The 20,064-nt window shown below is 42.4% G+C and overlaps 1 protein-coding gene across 3 annotated transcripts in view; it reads right to left on the reverse strand.

Annotated features, from left to right (window-relative positions):
• ARHGEF12 (Rho guanine nucleotide exchange factor 12) overlaps nucleotides 1-20,064 on the reverse strand; it is a 247,100-nt gene that overhangs the window by 208,545 nt on the left and 18,491 nt on the right. For all 3 annotated transcript variants that reach the window (XM_088458720.1, XM_088458721.1, XM_088458719.1), the window contains exons 2-3: nucleotides 7,394-7,417; nucleotides 2,980-3,086 (exon numbers count right to left, since the gene is read on the reverse strand). In XM_088458720.1, coding sequence (XP_088314846.1) covers nucleotides 2,980-3,086; nucleotides 7,394-7,417 — 131 coding nt within the window. The remainder of the gene's footprint in view (nucleotides 1-2,979; nucleotides 3,087-7,393; nucleotides 7,418-20,064) is intronic.

Genomic DNA, 20,064 nt, shown 5'->3' on the forward strand with positions numbered 1-20,064 from the left:
TTTTATAGGACAGACAATTTTGAGGAGTATATGCATTAATATGGGGTACATTGCATAGGCTTGTGCTAATGTTTCTACTTTAGTGCGACCTTATACTTTTGCTTTTGGGGGAGATGTTGCCAGAGACCATGAGAGAGAGTAGGGCAATGTTGACTGTCTAATTTCCGGCAAGGATCTAATGACAGGCGTCGAAATCCCGAAGTCTGTCATTTTACCTACCAGGGAGCCCGGCATCCCGATCGAAGGAAAGCCGGGCGCGTACAGCCGCGGGGATGAGGGGTGGGGGAGGTTTAGGTTAGGGGCTCCCGAGGGGGGAAATAGGATTAGGCAACCCCCCGGGAGGATTAGGGCTAGGCTGCGGGGAAGGGGGGGTTAGGTTTAGGCACTCCTAAGGGAGGGTTAGAGGGGTTAGAAAGGTTAGCGATACTTACCTTAATTTACGATCAGGATTTTCACCCTTGTCGGGCTGCCGCTGTCGGGATTTGAACCGTTGGCCAATGCGGCCGGTGGTAAATCGTACTGATTCCATGGTGTGTGTGTGTGTGTGTGTGTGTGTGTGTGTGGTCTGATTCTGCTTGTGCATTTCAGTGAGTGAAGCGAGCGTACAGAGCAAAACATTCCATGGGTGCAGACAAGTTAGGAGGGAACATAGCGATGGGAGGGGGACAAATAGGATACAGGAGAGAGAAGCACTGTGAAGAAGGAGAAAAGAAAAGCTAAATTGTATAGATACATGGCAGATAGTAAGGAGAGGTGTAGGTGCACTGACAGAAAGGCCAATTGATCTAATTACAGTAGATTGGGGCAGTACAGCAGTAAAGGTTCCATTGCTAACCTCTGGCTGGGATATTGGCACCGTCCATTGCTTGGACACACTGGACCAGATTCAGAGTATGGACGCAATGCGTTGTGCAGATGAGCGATTATCGGTGATCCGCGCATGCTGCCGAGTCGTACTGCGCATACCTCAAGTTTCATTACCGATGTCGCTCGTAGTGAGGCTTTATTCGCAAAGTGATTGACAGGCAGGGTCTGTTTAAGGTCGGCAAAAGGGGGGTTGGTGACTCAAACAAAGGCGCGTCGTTGCCCTTTTCGGGGCGTCTCAGCCTGTGACTGCGTTCCCGTATGCAGTTACAAACGCTACGGCGTCTCTGTTCTGATGCCCATTTTGACCAACCATAGGGTATACGCAGAAGGCGGATTATCGACTGTGCTGCGACCGATGCTGCTTCTTTCTACGCGGTTGCTAGGATTTGCGAGGCCATCGGTGGGCGTCTCAATACAAATCCAGGTGGCTGCAGCATTTTCATATTTCCGCAAAACCGCCGACTACGAATTCACAGCTGCAGTGGCATTAGCGTCCGTCTCTGAATGAGGCCCATTGTCCAGGACACTAACAATTGTTGTGCTAAGTAAATACTGCAGCCTAACAGGGATGACCAGGATGACCGAGACGTTCAGTGGCACTAGGAAGGGTTACCCAACAAAAATGGCATCAAGTAAAAGAGAAGCACATGTGTGTTTATGATGAGGAAATTAAAACATGGAAGCAGATGATGCAGCTAATGCCGCGCACTAATGTAAAATTCAATATAATGAAGTTCAAAGGGCAGAGAGTGCAGATTTTTCCAAGTTCTCAATGTCTCTGTAGTCCACAGATCCTGTTTAACCATGTAAAATTGCACTGGTTTACACCACTTTGGAGGTGGCAGCAATGGGATATTGGGACACTACGGTCATCTGCACACTAATAGGAGCTCCAGCCTCTCTCCACTTTCTTTATTGCATACTGAAACTACAGGAATTAGTAAGCAATGTGTTTGCCATATGAATATTTAATATAATCAAACCCCCTCCCTTACCTATAAGAATACATAAAAAAAAAATATACAAAACAGAAGAAAATACCTGGAAGCTCTTACAGCAGTTTAGATGTTACTTGTACTTACTCTTTAGACAGTCCAGACATGACGACTTCTTGGGGGCTTATGTAAATGGGCTGCCAGAACTTATGCGAGTCTTCCTGTCAGGGCCGGATTGGGGGGAGCGACAGGAGCGTTCTTCCCCGGGCCCCCACACAGGGTCGATGTGACCCTGCCGAGCACCTAGGTAGAGGCACTGGAGCCGCGGCTGTACGACAGATTGCATTACAACGGCACAGTCAGTGCCGCTGCATCAGCTTTCTAAAGGGGGATGGGCCAGCTTTACAATAGCGCATAAACCCGCACCCCCCCTCCACTGTGTGTGTGTGTATGCATGTATGTGATAGTGTGTATATATGTGTTAGTGTGTGTATACTGTTATGTGTATGTGTGAGTGTTTGCCCCTGTCTTCATGTAGCCTGAGCAGGGGGGCGAGTGGTGCGCTCGGCTCTGTGTGGCTTGTAGGGGGGTCCCCACGACTAAGTTGCCCTGGGGCCCCCACAAGCATTAATCTGGGCCCTGCTTCCCGTATTTTTGAGGCGGCAATCATTTTAAAGGCAAAACCAGCTCTGCAATGACTGCCATTTTAAAAATACGGGAAAACTCGCCGAAATCCCTGCAGCGGCTGCAGCTCGCAACCTATCACATAAGCCCCTTGGGACTTGTAAGAGCCAAGCTTTCTGTAAGCCGCCTCGTGACAACTGTATCGTTACAGACAAGGATACTGCATGTATAGAACTGGAGTGTAAAATAAACACAGCACGATGATAGACCCAAGTATATCATATACAGTAATACAAAACAACTTAACATGAAACCTGGTAGTAAATGCTACTGAAAGTAACTGCATGCGGCATTACATGTGGGATTTTAGATTAGAGAATGCGTTCAGCTTTACAGGCTTGAAATAGTTTTACTGTGTCATCCTGTCATGTTTTGTTTTGTTACCGGAGACTGGTATTGTGCTTGGCTCTAGATTTGGGGCAGCTTGGACAATATCCATAGACTTTCTTATTAGACAAATATTATGGTACTGTGCAACTTTAGAGTGGCCTACCTGTAGGATCAAACTCATGGGACGACACGTCATGGGATGAGCTGATGCTCTGCTCGACTTTCTGCTTCTTGTCTGTAGATGTGTCACCGGTGAGAATACTTCCGTGCCTGAAAATGACCACTACATATAAACACACTGGAAAAGCAGAATAAGGTGCAATAAGCCAATACTAATCATTTTCCACCCAACTGCCTCTATTATACGGGTACAGCTATCGATGATAAAACATGCCATTTGCAGCCTTGGTTTACACAAGGTTTTGGACTTCTGAAATGAAAATCCTATCTTGCGGGAGAGGGGGAGAGAAATACAGTCAGGTGCATAAATATTGGGACATTGACAGAATTTTCATATTTTGGCCTCTATTCACCACCACAATGGCTTTGACATGAAACAAACAAGATGTGCTTTAACTGCAGACTTTCAGATTTAATTTGAGGGTAATTACATCCAAATCAGGTGAACGGTGTAGGAATTACAACGGTTTCTATATGTGCCTCCCACTTTTTAAGGGGCCAAAAGTAATGGGACAAACTAAACAATCCTAAATCTAACTTTCACTTTTTAACACTTTGTTGCAAATCCTTTGCAGGCAATAACAGCCTGAAGTCTGGAACGCATAGACATCACCAGACGCTGGGTTTCATCCCTGACGATGCTCTGCCAGGCCTCTACTGCAAATGTCTTCAGTTCCTGCTTGTTCTTGGGGCATTTTCCCTTCAGTTTTGTCTTCATCAAGTGAAATACATGCTCAATCGGATTCAGGTCAGGGGATTGACTTGGCCATTGCATAACATTCCACTTTTTAGCCTTAAAAACTCTTTGGTTGCTTTTGCAGTATGCTTCGGATCATTGTCCATCTGCACTGTGAAGCGCCGTCCATTGAGTTCTGAAGCATTTGACTGAATATGAGCATATAATATTGGCCGAAACACTTCAGAATTAATTCTGCTGCCTTTGTCAGCAGTCACATCATCAATAAATACAAGGGAACCAGTTCCATTGGCAGCCATACATGCCCACGCCATGACACTACCACCACCATGCTTCACTGATGAGGTGATATGTTTTGGATCATGAGCAGTTCCTTTCCTTCTCCATACTCTTCTCTTCCCATCTCTCTCGTACAAGTTGATCTTTGTCTCATCTGTCCATAGGATGTTGTTCCAGAACTGTAATGGCTTTTTTAGATGTTGCTTGGCAAACTCTAATCTGGTCTTTCTGTTTTTGAGGTTCACCAATGGTGTACATCTTGTGGTGAACCCTTTATATCCACTCTTGTGAAGTCTTCTCTTGATTGTTGATTTTGACACACATACAACACCTACCTCCTGGAGAGTGTTCTTGATTTGGCCAACTGTTGTGAAGGGGTTTTTCTTCACCAGGGAAATAATTCTTCTGTCATCCACCACAGTTGTTTTCCGTGGTCTTCCGGGTCTTTTGGTGTTGCTGAGCTCTCAAGTGCGTTCTTTTTAAGAATGTTCCAAACAGTTGATTTGGCCACACCTAATGTTTTTGCTATATCTCTGATGGGTTTGTTTTGATTTTTCAACCTAATGATGGCTTGCTTCACTGATAGTGACAGTTCTTTGGATCTCATATTGAGAGTCGATAGCAACTGATTCCAAATGCAAATGTCACACTTAGAATCATCTCCAGACCTTTTACCTGCTTAATTGATAATGAAATAATGAGGGAATAGCCCACACCTGTCCATCAAATAGCTTTTGAGTTGATAGTCCCATTACTTTTGGCCCCTTAAAAAGTGGGAGGCACATATAGAAACCGTTGTAATTCCTACACCGTTCACCTGAATTGGATGTAATTACCCTCAAATTAAATCTGAAAGTCTGCAGTTAAAGCCCATCTTGTTTGTTTCATTTCAAAGCCAATGTAGTGGTGAATAGAGGCCAAAATATGAAAATTCTGTCAATGTCCCAATATTTATGCACCTGACTGTAGGTTTATATTATTCTGTCCATTCCATCTCCTGTGTGGAGACATAGGGGGTAAATTTACTAAAGTGAGAGTTTTTAGAAGTGAGTTTTAAAAGTGATGTTGCCCATAGCAACCAATCAGATTCTACTTAACATTTAACTAGCACCTTCTAGAAGATAATGGCTAGAATCTGATTGGTTGCTATGGGCAACATCTCTTCTAAAACTCACTTCTAAAAAACTCTCACTTTAGTAAATTTACCCCATGATCTGGGTTATACCGATAACCAACGACCAAATCTGGCTATGACCAAGTCATTCTGAAAATGTAACAGTGATGAAAACATTTGGAAGCAATCGTTCCAAGCCAGAGCGACATGTGCACGCGTGTTGCAATTAATCAGTGCGGCAAGTTCATTTGATTGTCTAGAAACAAAAGAAACCAATGTACGGATGGAGAGTTAAGATTTTTGACTATTTAGGGTAAACTTATTTTCCATGTTTTGTCCATTATAGACAATCGGGCTGATATAAAATGAACGAACAAAACCTTGCAAATATAGATGGTCAAAAGGAGTTTCTGTGCATACACCTAATGCAGCCAGGAAAGAAATGTATTCCTACTTACACGGTTACATTGATATCTGCCTTTCTCTGGGTCAATACATCATTTAGAAAATGCTGAACCGTATAGACTTCTGTTTGTCTTTTAACCCCTTTAAACTATGAATCTTATTAGTAACTATTTCACATTGAATAATTGCATTTCAGATTTTGTAGTGTGCTAAAAAGCAATATCTCATGCACTGGAATTGCCTATAGAAGAATGGAAACATCAATTGTAAAACCAGGGCGTACAGTTCTAGCTCAACCAGTCTGGGTGTACACATTACAATGGGATTTTGTGCTTAATTCTTCTAAATCATTCTCTACCTGCTGTTCAAGGTTCTTATTTGGATGCCACATTTTGTTATAACTATCTGGGCATCGTTCTGCTACACATGGCATGAAGGTTTAGGAGGAGGCTGGAGGCTACAATAAATGGCGGACAGAAGATGCGTGTTGCACATAACCAGAATGCAGAACAATTCTGCCTTAGGGCCTGAATCAGCAAGGATCGCTATTCTGCTCATACGCACGAAACGCAGTTGCGAATATCAACGGTGATATGCAAATAATTGCATTCGCATTGCGATCGCAGCCTAACATAAGGACGCCCACTCCCCCTTACATCCGTATACTTTAACAATATAGCAAAATAATTGGTAACATCGAGTAACATCGGACCCATACGCACAGTTAAGGCAGGTCAGACTTCAGGAACTGCTAACTTCAGCGCACGCTATGAGGACTCAGGCTGCGTATGGTATCGCAGCGACTAATTTATGTACGACCCTGCAATGCCGTTGAAACGCACTGGCACGCCTGCGTTTGCCCCTGACCACACCCCCGTTACCACACCCACAAATGACACTTCCTGTCAATCACTCTGCGATGGGTCTGTGTTGCCACTGTGATTGCAGCGGCTGGTTCGTGCACTGCGATGCATGTGCAGTGCTAAACAATCGGCCGATTGCGTGCGTATTAACAAGTGCGATCCTTGCTGAATCAGGACATTAATCACATTCCTTATACACACTAAACATATACGTTTGTTTCTAGCATTAGCGACTTAAAAAAAAAAAAAACAATGCAAACACCCACATTATAAAAAAAATTAGTAAATAGGTGCGCACTATAAGATTATCTGTCCAATCTGGCTGATTGCAACGAAAATCTGGTAATGTATGGTATCACCCATTTGTTCCCAAACACTGGAAAATAGACAAAAATGGTTGTTCAGACAAATTCATTAAATCCATTTGATTTAACCAATTTGTCCCAACAGCAGTTTTTGGCCATTTTCCTGCATTTGGGAACAAATGGTCGATTGTCATTTACTCCCATACATTACCAGATTTTCGTTCCAACCAGCCAGATTGGACAGATAATGTTACCATCTTAAAGCTAGCTACATACCGTCAGATTTTTCGGCAAATTGCAAGCCCCAATATCTTTGCTACATAATATGCAATTTTTTATTAGAAGGTACCGATTTTCCACCACACCGCACTCATTTTGTATATACGCCCACGAGGAGAATGACAGTGACAGGGGAACATAGGAAATATCAGATTATCGAAAATGCACACACACCGATTGATATCGGGAAGTTGAGGCAGAGATATTCGTTCTTGGCCGATCGATCAAATAATCTAAAAAATGCATTTGTGTACAAAACGTTAAAACTATCGTTCATACACACACTATACAATAAATCCGGCCGATCACCCGATTATTGGCAAATCGGCCCAATAATTGTATAGTGTGTAGCTAGCTTTAGTCTACATATAGCATAGTCAAGATTAGCACACACGTTAATGGTAAAGTTAGAAACAACCAAATAAACTGATTTTTTTTTTTTTTTTTTTAATTACCTGGTTGGTTTTCTTGAATGAAACCTGAAAAACATAAATGTGCAGTAACGTTAGCATTTATAAAGAGGTAAAGAGCATTATAATTATTTGCCCCACATGCAACTGTATAATCCAGCAATTTGCAATAATATTACATAAAATTGGTCACCGAGATAAATCTTACAGGCGCAAAACAAGATTACAGCCACTTCATTTTCCTCTTGCATTTATTTAACCAGAAATGATACAATTGTATAAAATTATCCCCAAGTGTTCTTTCCTTAATACCTTTCCTTGTTTGTGAGTATTTGTTACTCTTGTTATGTTGAAAAATACTCACAATATTATTGTACTTGTTGATTATTTTATTGCGTCTGTATATTTGTCACTGCCAATAAACACTGATAGCACAATACAAAATATATTCCTGCACAGAACTTTATTTAGATTCTATAAGTTTGTTTGTATTATTTGCGTGCTTAGAAAGCCATGGTTATAGTCTCTATTTGATAATATACTTTTATCATCCAAAGGCCTTCTGTCGTTTTTATCACACAATACATCTTGGGGTATAGTCTGACGACAGGAGCTGCAACCATTACTACATTTGGGTACCTATTGATGGGTACCTCCCAGCATTACACCAAGAAATCTAGACAAGCCTATGGATTTCCATGTAGGCTCCATCCTGGCGCACCAGGTATGTGACTCAGATGACAAAGAAAACAAAGGTTATCCTGCACAGGAAAAGATTATTTATCATCGAAAAATATATATCTAGGTAGTCAGAATTTAAAGAACCAACTATTAATTAAGTGTACGGACAAAGGTCCCAAATGCACAATAACTATTGTTGGTGGTGCTCTCCAAGGTAAACAGCAATGTAATCAGATATAACTGGGAGATCCTTACAGGAAAACTAATGGTGTATATACACATAGCGATCAGCCAGCGAAACAAAATATCGCTGGCTGGTCGTCATGCACCCTCCCTGGTGTGCTGGATGATAGATATCGATCATCCAGCACACCACCTACTTACTGACGACTATAGCGATCCCCAATCAACGACCGCAGGTCCCCATGGTAACCTGCTTGATATCGAGCAAGTTGACCGGCAAGCACGGCCGATGGACGATATCGCTATCGTCCATATGTGGTCGCGCATCGCTGGTCGATGGTAAATTGGTAGGGATCATTTAATGACCGTTTTGAACGATATAGTTATTGTTCAAATCAATCATTTAAATCGCTACATGTGTAAGCACCATAAGAGAAGAGCCCTGTAAGGATATCAAAAAGGAAGAACCCTTTGACTCAGATGCCCAGTATTAGGTCATTTTAACCAGCATTTAGTATCGTAAAAACATTTGCAATGGATGTGTAAAAAGATTGCTCTGCTATTCTAAAGTCATTTTGTGGCTCTAATACACCTTCTGACTATTATGCTGGTCTTGCAAGCTTGTGTACCATCCCAATATCATGCGTTGAAAAGTTAATGGAGGAGTAGAGGTTTGGTAAAATAAAATAATTATTTTTGTATGAAAAATAGGTTTCATCCAGGATATAATCAGATATCATCTGTATTTTATAATAATAACCAGGCAACCAAAAGTGCCGTTTGGAGAAAAGTTTCCGCGGATTCGGACTTTCCGCCTCAAAGTTTTTCCATATTCTATTACAGGACGATTTCACCTAAGCAGGAAGTCAATGCATTGTAATAGGAGGAAAGTATCTCCTAAGAATAGCAGGAGACAAAAAGTGCAAAATCATTAGTTTGGGGTGCAAACATGGGGATATGACTCAGAACCCGTGGGACAGCCCCCAAAAGGACAAATCAACCAAAAAAATGTAAATAAATTACCTCAGAACACCCCAAAAAAAGAACTTTCGTTTTGGGGGCGAAAAAGTAAAAAGTGGGGGGGAGCTATAAAAACTAGCAAAATAGACTTCTTGGGGTGCTGTAAGCATGGGTCAGGTGTTTTTGAGATTGCAGGTGCATGGTTTTCAAAAAATTTTAAAAGTTCACTTTAGAGACATAAAAATATGCCATCACCCATTTACAAGTACCCCAAAATTGACTGGACTACTTATTTTCACCAAAAAATACAGCTTTATGCCATTCTTCACCACTTTTGCAAAGACACTAATAAGAAGCAATTTAAACTACTTAAGTACCCCAAACACTTATTAGTGCTATTAGTACACATCTATATTGATTCCCTATGTTAGTGCATCTTTTTTGGGGATACAGATTGATTTCCCCACTTCTGACAGTACTCTCCGCTGTTCCACATTTGCCGCTTTCTGTTTTCGCAGGTGAAGGAGGCGGAAAGTCGGACAGGCGAAACTTTTCTGACTTTTCGCCTCTAATTGAATAATTGAACTGAGTTTATGAATCTGTATACGAAGTGCTACACTGTAGCGGCCGCAGCTTTTTTCATTCCAAGTTCCGTTGTGGGTCATATACAGACTCAGGTGTACTCAGATATACCAGTGTCACATAGCACATTAATCAGCACAGTCTGCTGGTGCATCCTATTCGTATCGCATTGTGACTTACTGTAGATGCATTTTAGGCAAAAGCAAAAGGACACCCAACGCTAGATAGAGTAGCATGGGATCTGGCAGCGCCAGGCAAGTCACCCTGTGTGGCATATTGAGGCTAGATGTATGAGAACACATCTGTATCTAGTGGTCTTATATGATGTTTGATAGTTACAACTTATACACACAAAGTAACATCTCACCACCATATATTTTTTTTTACTTGCTCCCAGACAGCCTCCAATTTGACCACAAGGCAGAAGAGAGGTCAGGTAGGAGAAAGAGTCCATCTGCCAGCCAACGTTTTGCATTTGCATATAGCATGGGGAAGACATGGGGCCTGATTCAGAAATGTCCACTAATGCAATCGCAGCTGTAGTACTGGTTACTACACCATGGAAGCACAAGTAGACTGTGATAGAACAGGTTGGTGCTGGTATACTCTTTGAGAATAGGATGGATTGTAGGACAATGGTTAGGCTACTCTGGCACAGGATTGTATATGAAGTTACCAGCAATATATGAACTGGTTGGTATGTGCGAGCACATGTATACGGGTTGGGTACGGGATGTCAGCGCTCAAGATCCCGGCAGTCAGAATCTCGACGCCAGCATCCCGACAGGGTCAGGATACAGACACTTGTCGGTCAGTATCCTAACCCTCCCTAACACTCCCTCTCTGGTGCCTAAACCTAATCTCCCCCCTTGTGCCTAAACCTAATCTACCACTCCTCGCACCCTAAACCTAACCCACCCTCCTTAGTGCCTAACCCTCCCCCTAGTGCCTAACCCTTACCCTCCCCCCTAACTCCATAACTTACCGTCTGGATGCCGTCACCGGGATTCTGACAGGTGTTGGGATACCGGCATAGGCATCCCAACTGTCAGGATTTTGACCGGATCCCAGGTATACTCCAAGAGCATTAGCTAGCATGTTGGAGTACAGAATGCTATACTGCAGAGCCTAATATGGAGGGCACAGACACTATGCTTGTGCTGGCTTCGTGCCAAAAACAGACCGTGCAGTTCATTTGTGCCCTCTAATTATATTTTTACACCCTATCACTACTCTCTTTTCATTACAGATTCTTTTCTGCATATTTTAAAATACAAAATTGTTGGTTCCCAACTTTCAGGTCCGACTCCCAGATTCCAAATACATGTGGTGGTGGCGACTGATTACAGCACAATCCAGTACTGCACCTGTATGAAAAAGCAAGATATGATATTTGTATATGCCTAAACAAAGGCATTTAGGTAGATGAAGACATAACACAGATAAAGACAAAAGTCAAAGCGTAAAACATGCAACCTTGCAGTAATGTTAATCTTTGCGACCCTTCCAGTGATCCAGTTTAGATTTGAAAACATGCGGTGACAGGAGTTGGATGTAGAACAAAACAAATGGAGTTTCAGCGGAATGAAGCCGTAACAGGCAGCCAGGACGTAAAAGAGGTAGGAGAATGGGTGTTGCAGAAAAGGAAGTGCCTTGAAGTAGAGTATATGATGATTTAAGAGACAGAAGGAGGAAGGTGCAGCTATGGAATGTGCTCTATACAGACTTCTCAGGTACAATGGCAAATTGGGAAGAAGTGAAATAGGCCTAAATAAAGTTTACGCCAGTAGAAATTCTGTAGGAAGAGGCGATCTTAGCTGCTGAGTTTTGGTGTGACTGTGGCATAGAAACAAAGTTAGAAAAGTAGATCTCACCTGGGCATGGAGGGAGGAGGGCACAGTATGCCACACTAAGGATTTCTGAAATCCATACATTAATGGGGAAGACTGAGGACAGGCAGGTACATCACAGTAACCTGATCTTATCCCAAAACTGCAGCACATACTGAGATACTGCACTATATCACAACGCCAACGATGACAATAATCAACTGACACCCGTTCAGCCGATTTTAGGGCATATTGGTAAATGCAGTGCCAAGAGCACCACAATAAGGACTTCATTCAGACCAGCTCGCAAGCGGCCCGATGCTTTGCGAACGCTTCGTTCTGCAGGTGCGTGAACTACTCTGTGCGATCGCAGCCCGCTCGCTCGCCCAGCAACGACAGCCCAGGGTAATGAGTGATAGGAGAGGCCGTTTATGGGTGGTAACGGGCAGGACACTAGTAACGGGGGAGTGGAGGTGCGAACGCAGGCGTGCCTGGGTGTTTCAACACCGTTTTTAAGGCGTGCATAATTAACAGGCAGCGTCATAGTACACATCACATGCCTGATTTTTACACTGAAGTCCTCGCAGTGCTTGCGGCAGGGTAAGGCAACACAAGCGCTGCGATCGCTTCCGATGGTGCTCGATGTCCCAATGTTTTAATGACGTGCGCTAGTGGGCGTTTCTACATACGCTAGTGGGTGTCCGCATACACAGAGCGATCGCTCGCACAGCCAAAGTGGGTGTGCTTATGCCTTGGCGAGCGATCGCTTCCCGTGCCGTCACTTTGACAAATTTGCATACGCTGGATGCGAGCGATCGCATCTAGCGAGCGGGTCTGAATGAGGTCCTAAGCCCCAGTGTGCAGTAAACCCCCAACCCCAACAGAGCTGCATGCTTGGCACCACACCTAGGCCAGACCTTGTCCGATCTGGTAAACAAAGTGGTGTGTGGCTAAACTCCAAACTAGACAATGTTTCTGCGGCTCTAGCATGGGAGGATTAGACCACGTGTGCTTGCCGTAATAGACATCACTGCAGAAGTGTAATGTCAACAGAACAGCTCCTGGAGAGTCAGAGCTGGCAGGGTGTGCCCCCGTCTTGGAATCCGCCCAATTTTATTTATCTGAAGGAGCCAGATAACGTAAGCTACTTGCTTCATACAAATGTTAGTATAGAAAAAAAAGGAGTAGGTTGTGTAGTATCTCCTTATAGCCTGTAAATCTCACTGCAGAGGTCATGTGTGAAAAGACCATAACTAATGTATATAAAAAGTGAGGCGGTGTGCTATCCTCACGTGCAATACTGCGACAAATGCAATAGAGAAAATATGTACAACTGGAGGACCACTAAGCCTATTTTGCTGTACCTGTAGCTTTCTGGAAACTATGGATTATCTGCTCTTACACAATATTTCCCGACCATCCACATCTCCCAAGATCCTAACTACGCCAGAGGCTTAACATTCCAATGTAAGGAAAGGTCATCGATATAAAAGTTATTTCTATCAGTGTTCTTGTGTGGGGCTCAGATGCTCTAGTGACCAGAACACACTGCTGACAAGGTAACAACATTGTAGGCTCAGAAATAAACCATCAATTCTGGAAGTTATGAAATAAAAAAAAGAAAGCTAGCCTTAAATACAGTACCAAAAAGGTGCAAGGAGGATTATCATTAGACCGTCATTAGTCTAATAATGCAAAAAAGAACAGCAAGACATGCTGTTATTTATACCCTATATCAGAGGTTCCCAAAAACACGGTCCTCAAGGCTCCCCAACAGTTCAGGTTTCAGAGATATCCATGGTTGAACACTGGTGACTTAATTAGTACCCGAGTGAATTTGATGTAACCACCTGTGTTCAACCATGGATCTCTCTAAAACCTGACCTGTTGGAGAGCCTTGAGGACCGTGTTTGGGAACCTCTGCCGGTTATGTAAGCAGGGTCATCCCATTAAAAGTGACAATAGGTGAGATTCCCTTTTCAGATATTACGGATTGCAAAAAATGTGCTCGACGGACTTTAAAATGTTTCAATATTAATTATTTCTATAACTGGTTTTAATGCAACTTATATAACTAAATGGCCTCCGCTCTGCTTCAAATAGAGAACCGCAATGATTTTCTCCCTTTCTGGAGCTTAGTAAATACCTGCGCTGCTTGTGTGGTCGGGGATTCTCTGCATCTAAAGCATTAAATGGTGAGAATAACTCAGTGGCACCAACCCTAATGGAAAATATGGATACGAAACTTGCTAGTTCTAGATAGTGCATGATCATCTGAGGAATGAGTTATGTCCATTGTGTGATGTTATTAGGGTGAAACATTTAGGCAGCAAAACTAATTGTTTTTATTCAAGAACAAGTCTATACTTTTGCCGTTAGAATAGTTCAGCAATAACAGCCTTCTATAATAAAACTTTAGAGGATTTGAAACAACTGTGAAGGAATTCCAATCTTTGTAGTGGTAGGCAAAATTATGAAATCAGAGATAATGTCTCAAACTAAATGATGACCTGACCCTAATTATCAAGCCAACCCACAAGAGACTGGTGGGGTAGTGATTCAGAATAGAGTACATTACACAGATGAGGCTCTTAGACCAGTATTTCCCAAATCCGATCCTCATGCACCCCCAACAATTTTTTATCTATTTTTTATTTACTGGCTCTTGGGACCAGGTTTTGGAACCTCAACATGGGCTGTTTTAATGATCAACTCATTTGGAGTGGCTCACAGAGGTAACCTGATCCTCTATAGCCAGTACATAAATGGTTTAGTTATTATTTGGAGAGGGTTTTGATCTAGCACAAGAACGTCTCACTTATCTTAACACCGACACCTTTAAATTAATATTTAGTCATACTTTTAATACGGTTAATTTCATGGGGATAACAGTAACCGTGTATGATGGAAAACTTGTCTCATCTAACCATAACAAGCCTGTGTATGCAAATAATTAGTTTTACTTTACTAGCGGACAGTCCCAACCGCGGATTAACCATATACCAAGGAACCAGAAAAGCAGGGTTATGTGGAATGGTGTTAAGTAGAATTATGTTAGGAAGGAGACAGAAAATACTGTATGCTGCAGAATTTTAAACAAAAGGGGCTACACTGACTAAGCCTCCGAAAATGATGCCACCTTCTTTTTCAACTTGGTCTTGCCAAAAGAAAAAAAATTTGCTACGTTAAAACGCACTGTTTTATTACTGAAATCTCAGCTCTTTCCAAATCCCGCAAGATATTACATTTGGCCCACGTCGTCTCAACATATTTCTACCAAACCAGTGATGGAAATGCAGAAGGAATATTAATTATTGGGGTGAAGATGGATTTAAGAAAAAAAAAAGTGTATTTGGCTATTCAAACTGGACACATTTAGGACAGTACAGACGGTGTAATGATTAGCGTTACTGCCTCACAGCACTGAGGTCATGGGTTCAGTTCCCACTATGGACCTAACTGTGTGGAGTTTGTATAGTCTCCCTATGCTTGCGTGGGTTTCCACCGGGTACTCCGGTTTAATTGGCTCCCCACAAAAATTGACCAGTGTGTATGTTTGTGAGCATGTGGTAGGGAATATAGATGTAAGCTCCACTGGGGCAGGGACAGATATGAATGGTAAGAAACTCTCTGTACAGCGCTGCGGAATATGTTTGCACTATATAAATAACTGGTAATAAATAAATAAATTTACAGCGGCTTTGCGGACAGATATTTTACACTGCACACGCACCTGTGCTGGGCATACACAACCATAGGCGCCCAAAACAATTCAGGATCATGGACATCTCAGTGGCATATTCACTTGCAGATGGATAGGTAACTAGGTGGCAACAGGGTTTGGTGTTCTTAGGCCATGTTGTGGGCTTGTAGACAGATTTACCGGATACAGAGTGTTGAGTGTACTCGGAGATCTAGCCAAGTACAGGGTTGGTGTAAGAGCGCACCAATAGTCATGGCAGCTACCTTCACAATCAGATGGATAGGGGCAGTGCAGGTGCATAGAGGAGTCCAACTCTGCAAAAATCACCATTTATTTCTGTGCAAGTAATGTGGCCGATTTGCTCCAACTCTGAATCAGACCAGTTATGGCTAAGGGATCTGAATGAGGTTTTAGGCCATTATAGCTGCTTAGGTAGAGTCATAGTTTTGACATATGATATATATTGTTTTATCTTAAATACAATTCTGTGAATACTGATGCTTCTTACCGAATACCCCTTAAGACATGTTAATACAGATGTGTCCTCATACATCTAGCCTCAATGCGTCACCCAGCGCTATTTGCCTGGCGTGAGGGAGCCGCCAGGTCCAGTGCTAGCGTTGGGTGTCTTTTTTTTTTTTTTCCCGAAAATGTGTTTAAGTGGCAATGCGATGCGACTAGGCAGCAGAAGCAGAAAGTGCTGATTAATGTGATATGTGACACTTGTATATCTGTGTGCGACTGAGTCTGTATATGAAGCACAATGGGACTTGGAATTAAAAAAAGCTGCGCCTGCTACATTGTAGCACTTCGTATACAGATTCAGAGACTCAGAGGTCTATTTACTAAGCAGTGTTAGGAGATGTGAAAAGTGATAAGGTGCCAGCCAACTGTCATTTTTCAAACACAGCCTGGATGGCAGTTGGGAGCTGATTGGCTGGCACCTTATCGCTTTTCACTTCATCCTAACACAGCTTAGTAAATAGACCCCTCAGTCACACTCAGATATACAAGTGATGCATATAAAATGTATCAGCAGAGTTTGCTGGTGTGTCCTAGTCGCATTGCGAGTTACAGGCATTTTCAGCAATAAAAGACGCCCGGCGCCAGCGGTGTCGCAGGGGACCTGGCGCGTCTGGAGGCACTTTTAAGCGTGACTGCGACAAATATGTATAAGGACACATCTGTAGGTGTATATGCTTTATGTACTCTTGTATTTTTATGTATTTTCTTTTCATGTTTTAGGGAGAGCTTTACCAAGCCTTGGAGAGAGAGAGAAAGTACCAACCAATCAGCTTTTGTAATATTACAGGCTGTGCTAGAAAAAGGACAGTGAGGAGATGATTGGTTGGTGATTTATCTCTTTCCATTTTATCGGTCTCCAAGTTTTGATAAATCTTCCCCTTAATCTTTTTATTAAACCTTATGAAGCAATCTGTTTTGTCAATCTATCAATTTAGAAAGGATATCCGTCAAGAGATTATTATATTATGGTAAAGGGTCAATTCATCACATGTCCATATTTGAATTTTGTGGTTGCTTGGCCATTTTTATTTTTTTTTTAAGTAATTTTTTTGTCAGTTCCTACATATCTATAATTCAAAACCACAAATATTTATCTTTTACTCGTTATCTTGTAGAGATGCCATCCATCTTTAAATCATGGCACAAATAAAAAATCTCTCAGGACTGGGAGATGGTAGGGCATTGGGACCTTTGTTCCCAACAAAGTTTGTGCTAAATTTTTGGTCCACACGTTGATTATCTTATCTCACTTTTTTCTTTACAAAGTATTTTTATTGAAGCATCCATCATTGCAAATACACATTAGATACATCATATTGGGCTCGATTCTATTCAGCGCGATGTAAATAGCTCCGGGAGTTAGCTCCCGGAGCTATTCAATACACCGCGCTGACAAGTCCGACTAATGATTTCTTCTCTCATCCCTCCGGGGATGAGAGAAGAAATCCGACAAAAGTCCCGGCGCGAGGCTGTTTTCTGCCCTTAGCGCCGGGAAAACAGCCTCGCGCTGGGAAGTTAGGTCGGGGAATGCCCGTTATCACGCCTAAACACCCTGTTTAAGGCGCAATAACGAGCCTTCCCTGACCTAACAGCGCGATGAATTGAATAGCTCCGAGAGCTATCTCCCGGCGCTATTTATCGCGCTGAATTGAATCGTGCCCATTGTTACATAAACAAATAATAAACACAAAGTACCACAAAAAGAGAGACATGGGGCTCAATCCAATTGCCTGTGACAATCTCGCGGGTGCGAATCATCGCGACAACTGCTGCACTTGACGGCAGCCCGAACTCTCACAAAAGTACTCACAAGCACAGAACGGTTTTGTCCATCTGGAAAAAAAACGGTCAGGATTTTTTCTGTGGATCAGTCACGTTCACAAGCAAACGGTTTTGTGCTACGTGTAATGTTAATGCTGTGTTTGCAATCTTTTTTCAAGCTTTAAAACTGAACACCGTGGACGGCAGCCGTCCTAGTGAGTGGCTGTAACACGGCGTCCGTGCCGTGTTAGTGCACTGTTGAAAACCCTAACGTATTTGTAACTTCCACTGAAATTAAACAACGGAAAAAAAGAGAGTCTGTTATTTTGCCACAAATCCGTCGTGTGTCACAGCCATTGGGTTCCGAGCAAAATTGTGCAAATTCAGGCTCGGAGCGGGCAGTGAGGGGTGCGAGATGCGTTGCCAATGTTGGCGTTTTGAAGCCATGCAAACGGCAACTCGCACCTTTCTCAAATAATTGGATTGACCCCATGGTTTGCAAATATAGGGGACAATCAAATTAGGTACGAGTTGAATCCTGTGAGCCGCTCTCAGGGGGAACTCGCACTGCAAGTTACATTTGCAATCCAATTCCAAACTCGCATTATTTTTTATTTCGAAGAAAATCACAGTATTTTGTGCGCACCCCTCCAGGGGATGTGAATAAGGTAGAGAAAAATCTTTATTGTAAGGTAAAAATGTCAGGGCATAGTGCAGAACCCCTTGGGCACACCCCTAATGACTAATTAGGCATTTACAAGTTTTCAATTAGCTTAATTGCCCCAATAATTACATGTCATTTTTGTGTTAAAAACAAAATGGCCTCAAATTACCCCAAAATTAGCTTTTTTGTTAGTTTAGACCTCCAAATATAATAAATGTATTTTTTAAATGAAAAAAAAAAAAAATAGCTTTTTATAGTTTTTTGCATTTTATTTAAAAAATGTAAAGTGGCCTCAAATTAACACAATCACCTTTTTTTCTACTTTTTTTGCGTTTTTTGTGTTTAATTCCATTGAGATTAAATGAAAATAAAAAAAGTTTGCTTTTTATAATTTTTTTAAATAGCTTCTAAAACTATGCATAAATCAGCCATTTCACACAGTTTAAAAACCTCCTGTACGTTTCCTATGGCCACTAACAGTCTGTCTCCCCACTTTTTCATGCCCTTCTCCCATGTTGCATGCTATTGAAAATTCACACACTCGCGCCGTGAGGAGCGCGAATAATCATTTCTAATTGGATCTTGCATTTCTTGGGAGCACACATTTGTGTAATGTTTGCGAATTTCATAAAGCAAACTAGCAAATTATTAGATTGACCCCATACAGTATAGAAGGAACATTTTCGTTTACAGCAAAATTATTAGTAAAATCATACAATGGACAGAAAGCAGTCAACCATACTTGCATCACTTTTTAATGGCTGAAAAAAGGAGGCTTAACCAGAACAAAATATTTACTGCTCAATAGTCTTTAAAAAACTAAGGGTCTGATTCAGAGATGTACGCAATGGTCATTTATCACAGACCGAATGACTTTTAGCTATTGTGAATTTGGTCTTGCGTATGCGCATAGACTGTCTTGCCATCCCGCAGGCACAGAGAATTAATTTGCAAAGTAAGTAACAGGTAGTCAGCATTTGGGGGAGGTAATGGGGTGGTGGTTAGAAAAATGCAGGCGTGTCTTACCCTTTAAACGGCGCTAAATGGACGTGCATAAATGAGTTATTGCAATCTCATACACCGCATGAGAGATCTCTGCGTGTCAGGAGAGCTGCTCTCTCTCTGACAGGTCAGACCCACCACAAGGGCTGCGTGGCTGGTCGACGTGCGTCTATTTTATCGATATTTACGCTGGTACCCAACGTCAGAGGCAGATGAGAAGGCAGCGGTGGGTGTCCCTATGCTCAGGTAAGCTTTGGAACTATTGAGCTCATGTGCATCCTTTTTCCACTGATCATCCTTGAGATGTTCCTACAGCTTAATTGGAGTCCATCTGTGGTAAATTCAGTTGATTGGACATTATTTCGAAAGGCATACACCTGTCAATATATATATCTATATATCTATATAAGGTCCCACACTTGACAGTGCATGTCAGAGCACAAACCAAGCATGAAGTCAAAGGAATTGTCCGTAGACCCCCGAGACAGGATTGTCTCGAGGCACAAATCTGGTGATGGGTACAGAAAATGTATCTGTTGCTATGAAGGTCCCAACGAGCACAGTGGCCTACATCATCAAGTTCGGAACCACCAGGACTTCCTAGAGTTGGCCCGCCGTCTAAACTGAGCAATCGGAGGAGAAGGGCCCTAGTCAGGGAGGTGACCAAGAACCCCATGGTCACTCTGTCAGAGCTACAGCATTCCTCTGTGGAGAGAGGAGAACCTTCCAGAAGGACAACCATCTCTGCAGGAATCCACCAATCAGGCCTGTATATTAGAGTGGTCAGACGGAAGCCACTCCTTAGTAAAAAGCACATTGCAGCTCA

The sequence above is a fragment of the Taudactylus pleione genome, unplaced genomic scaffold, assembly GCF_031769625.1.
Source record: "Taudactylus pleione unplaced genomic scaffold, aTauple2 ptg000848l, whole genome shotgun sequence".
Lineage (NCBI taxonomy): Eukaryota > Metazoa > Chordata > Amphibia > Anura > Myobatrachidae > Taudactylus > Taudactylus pleione.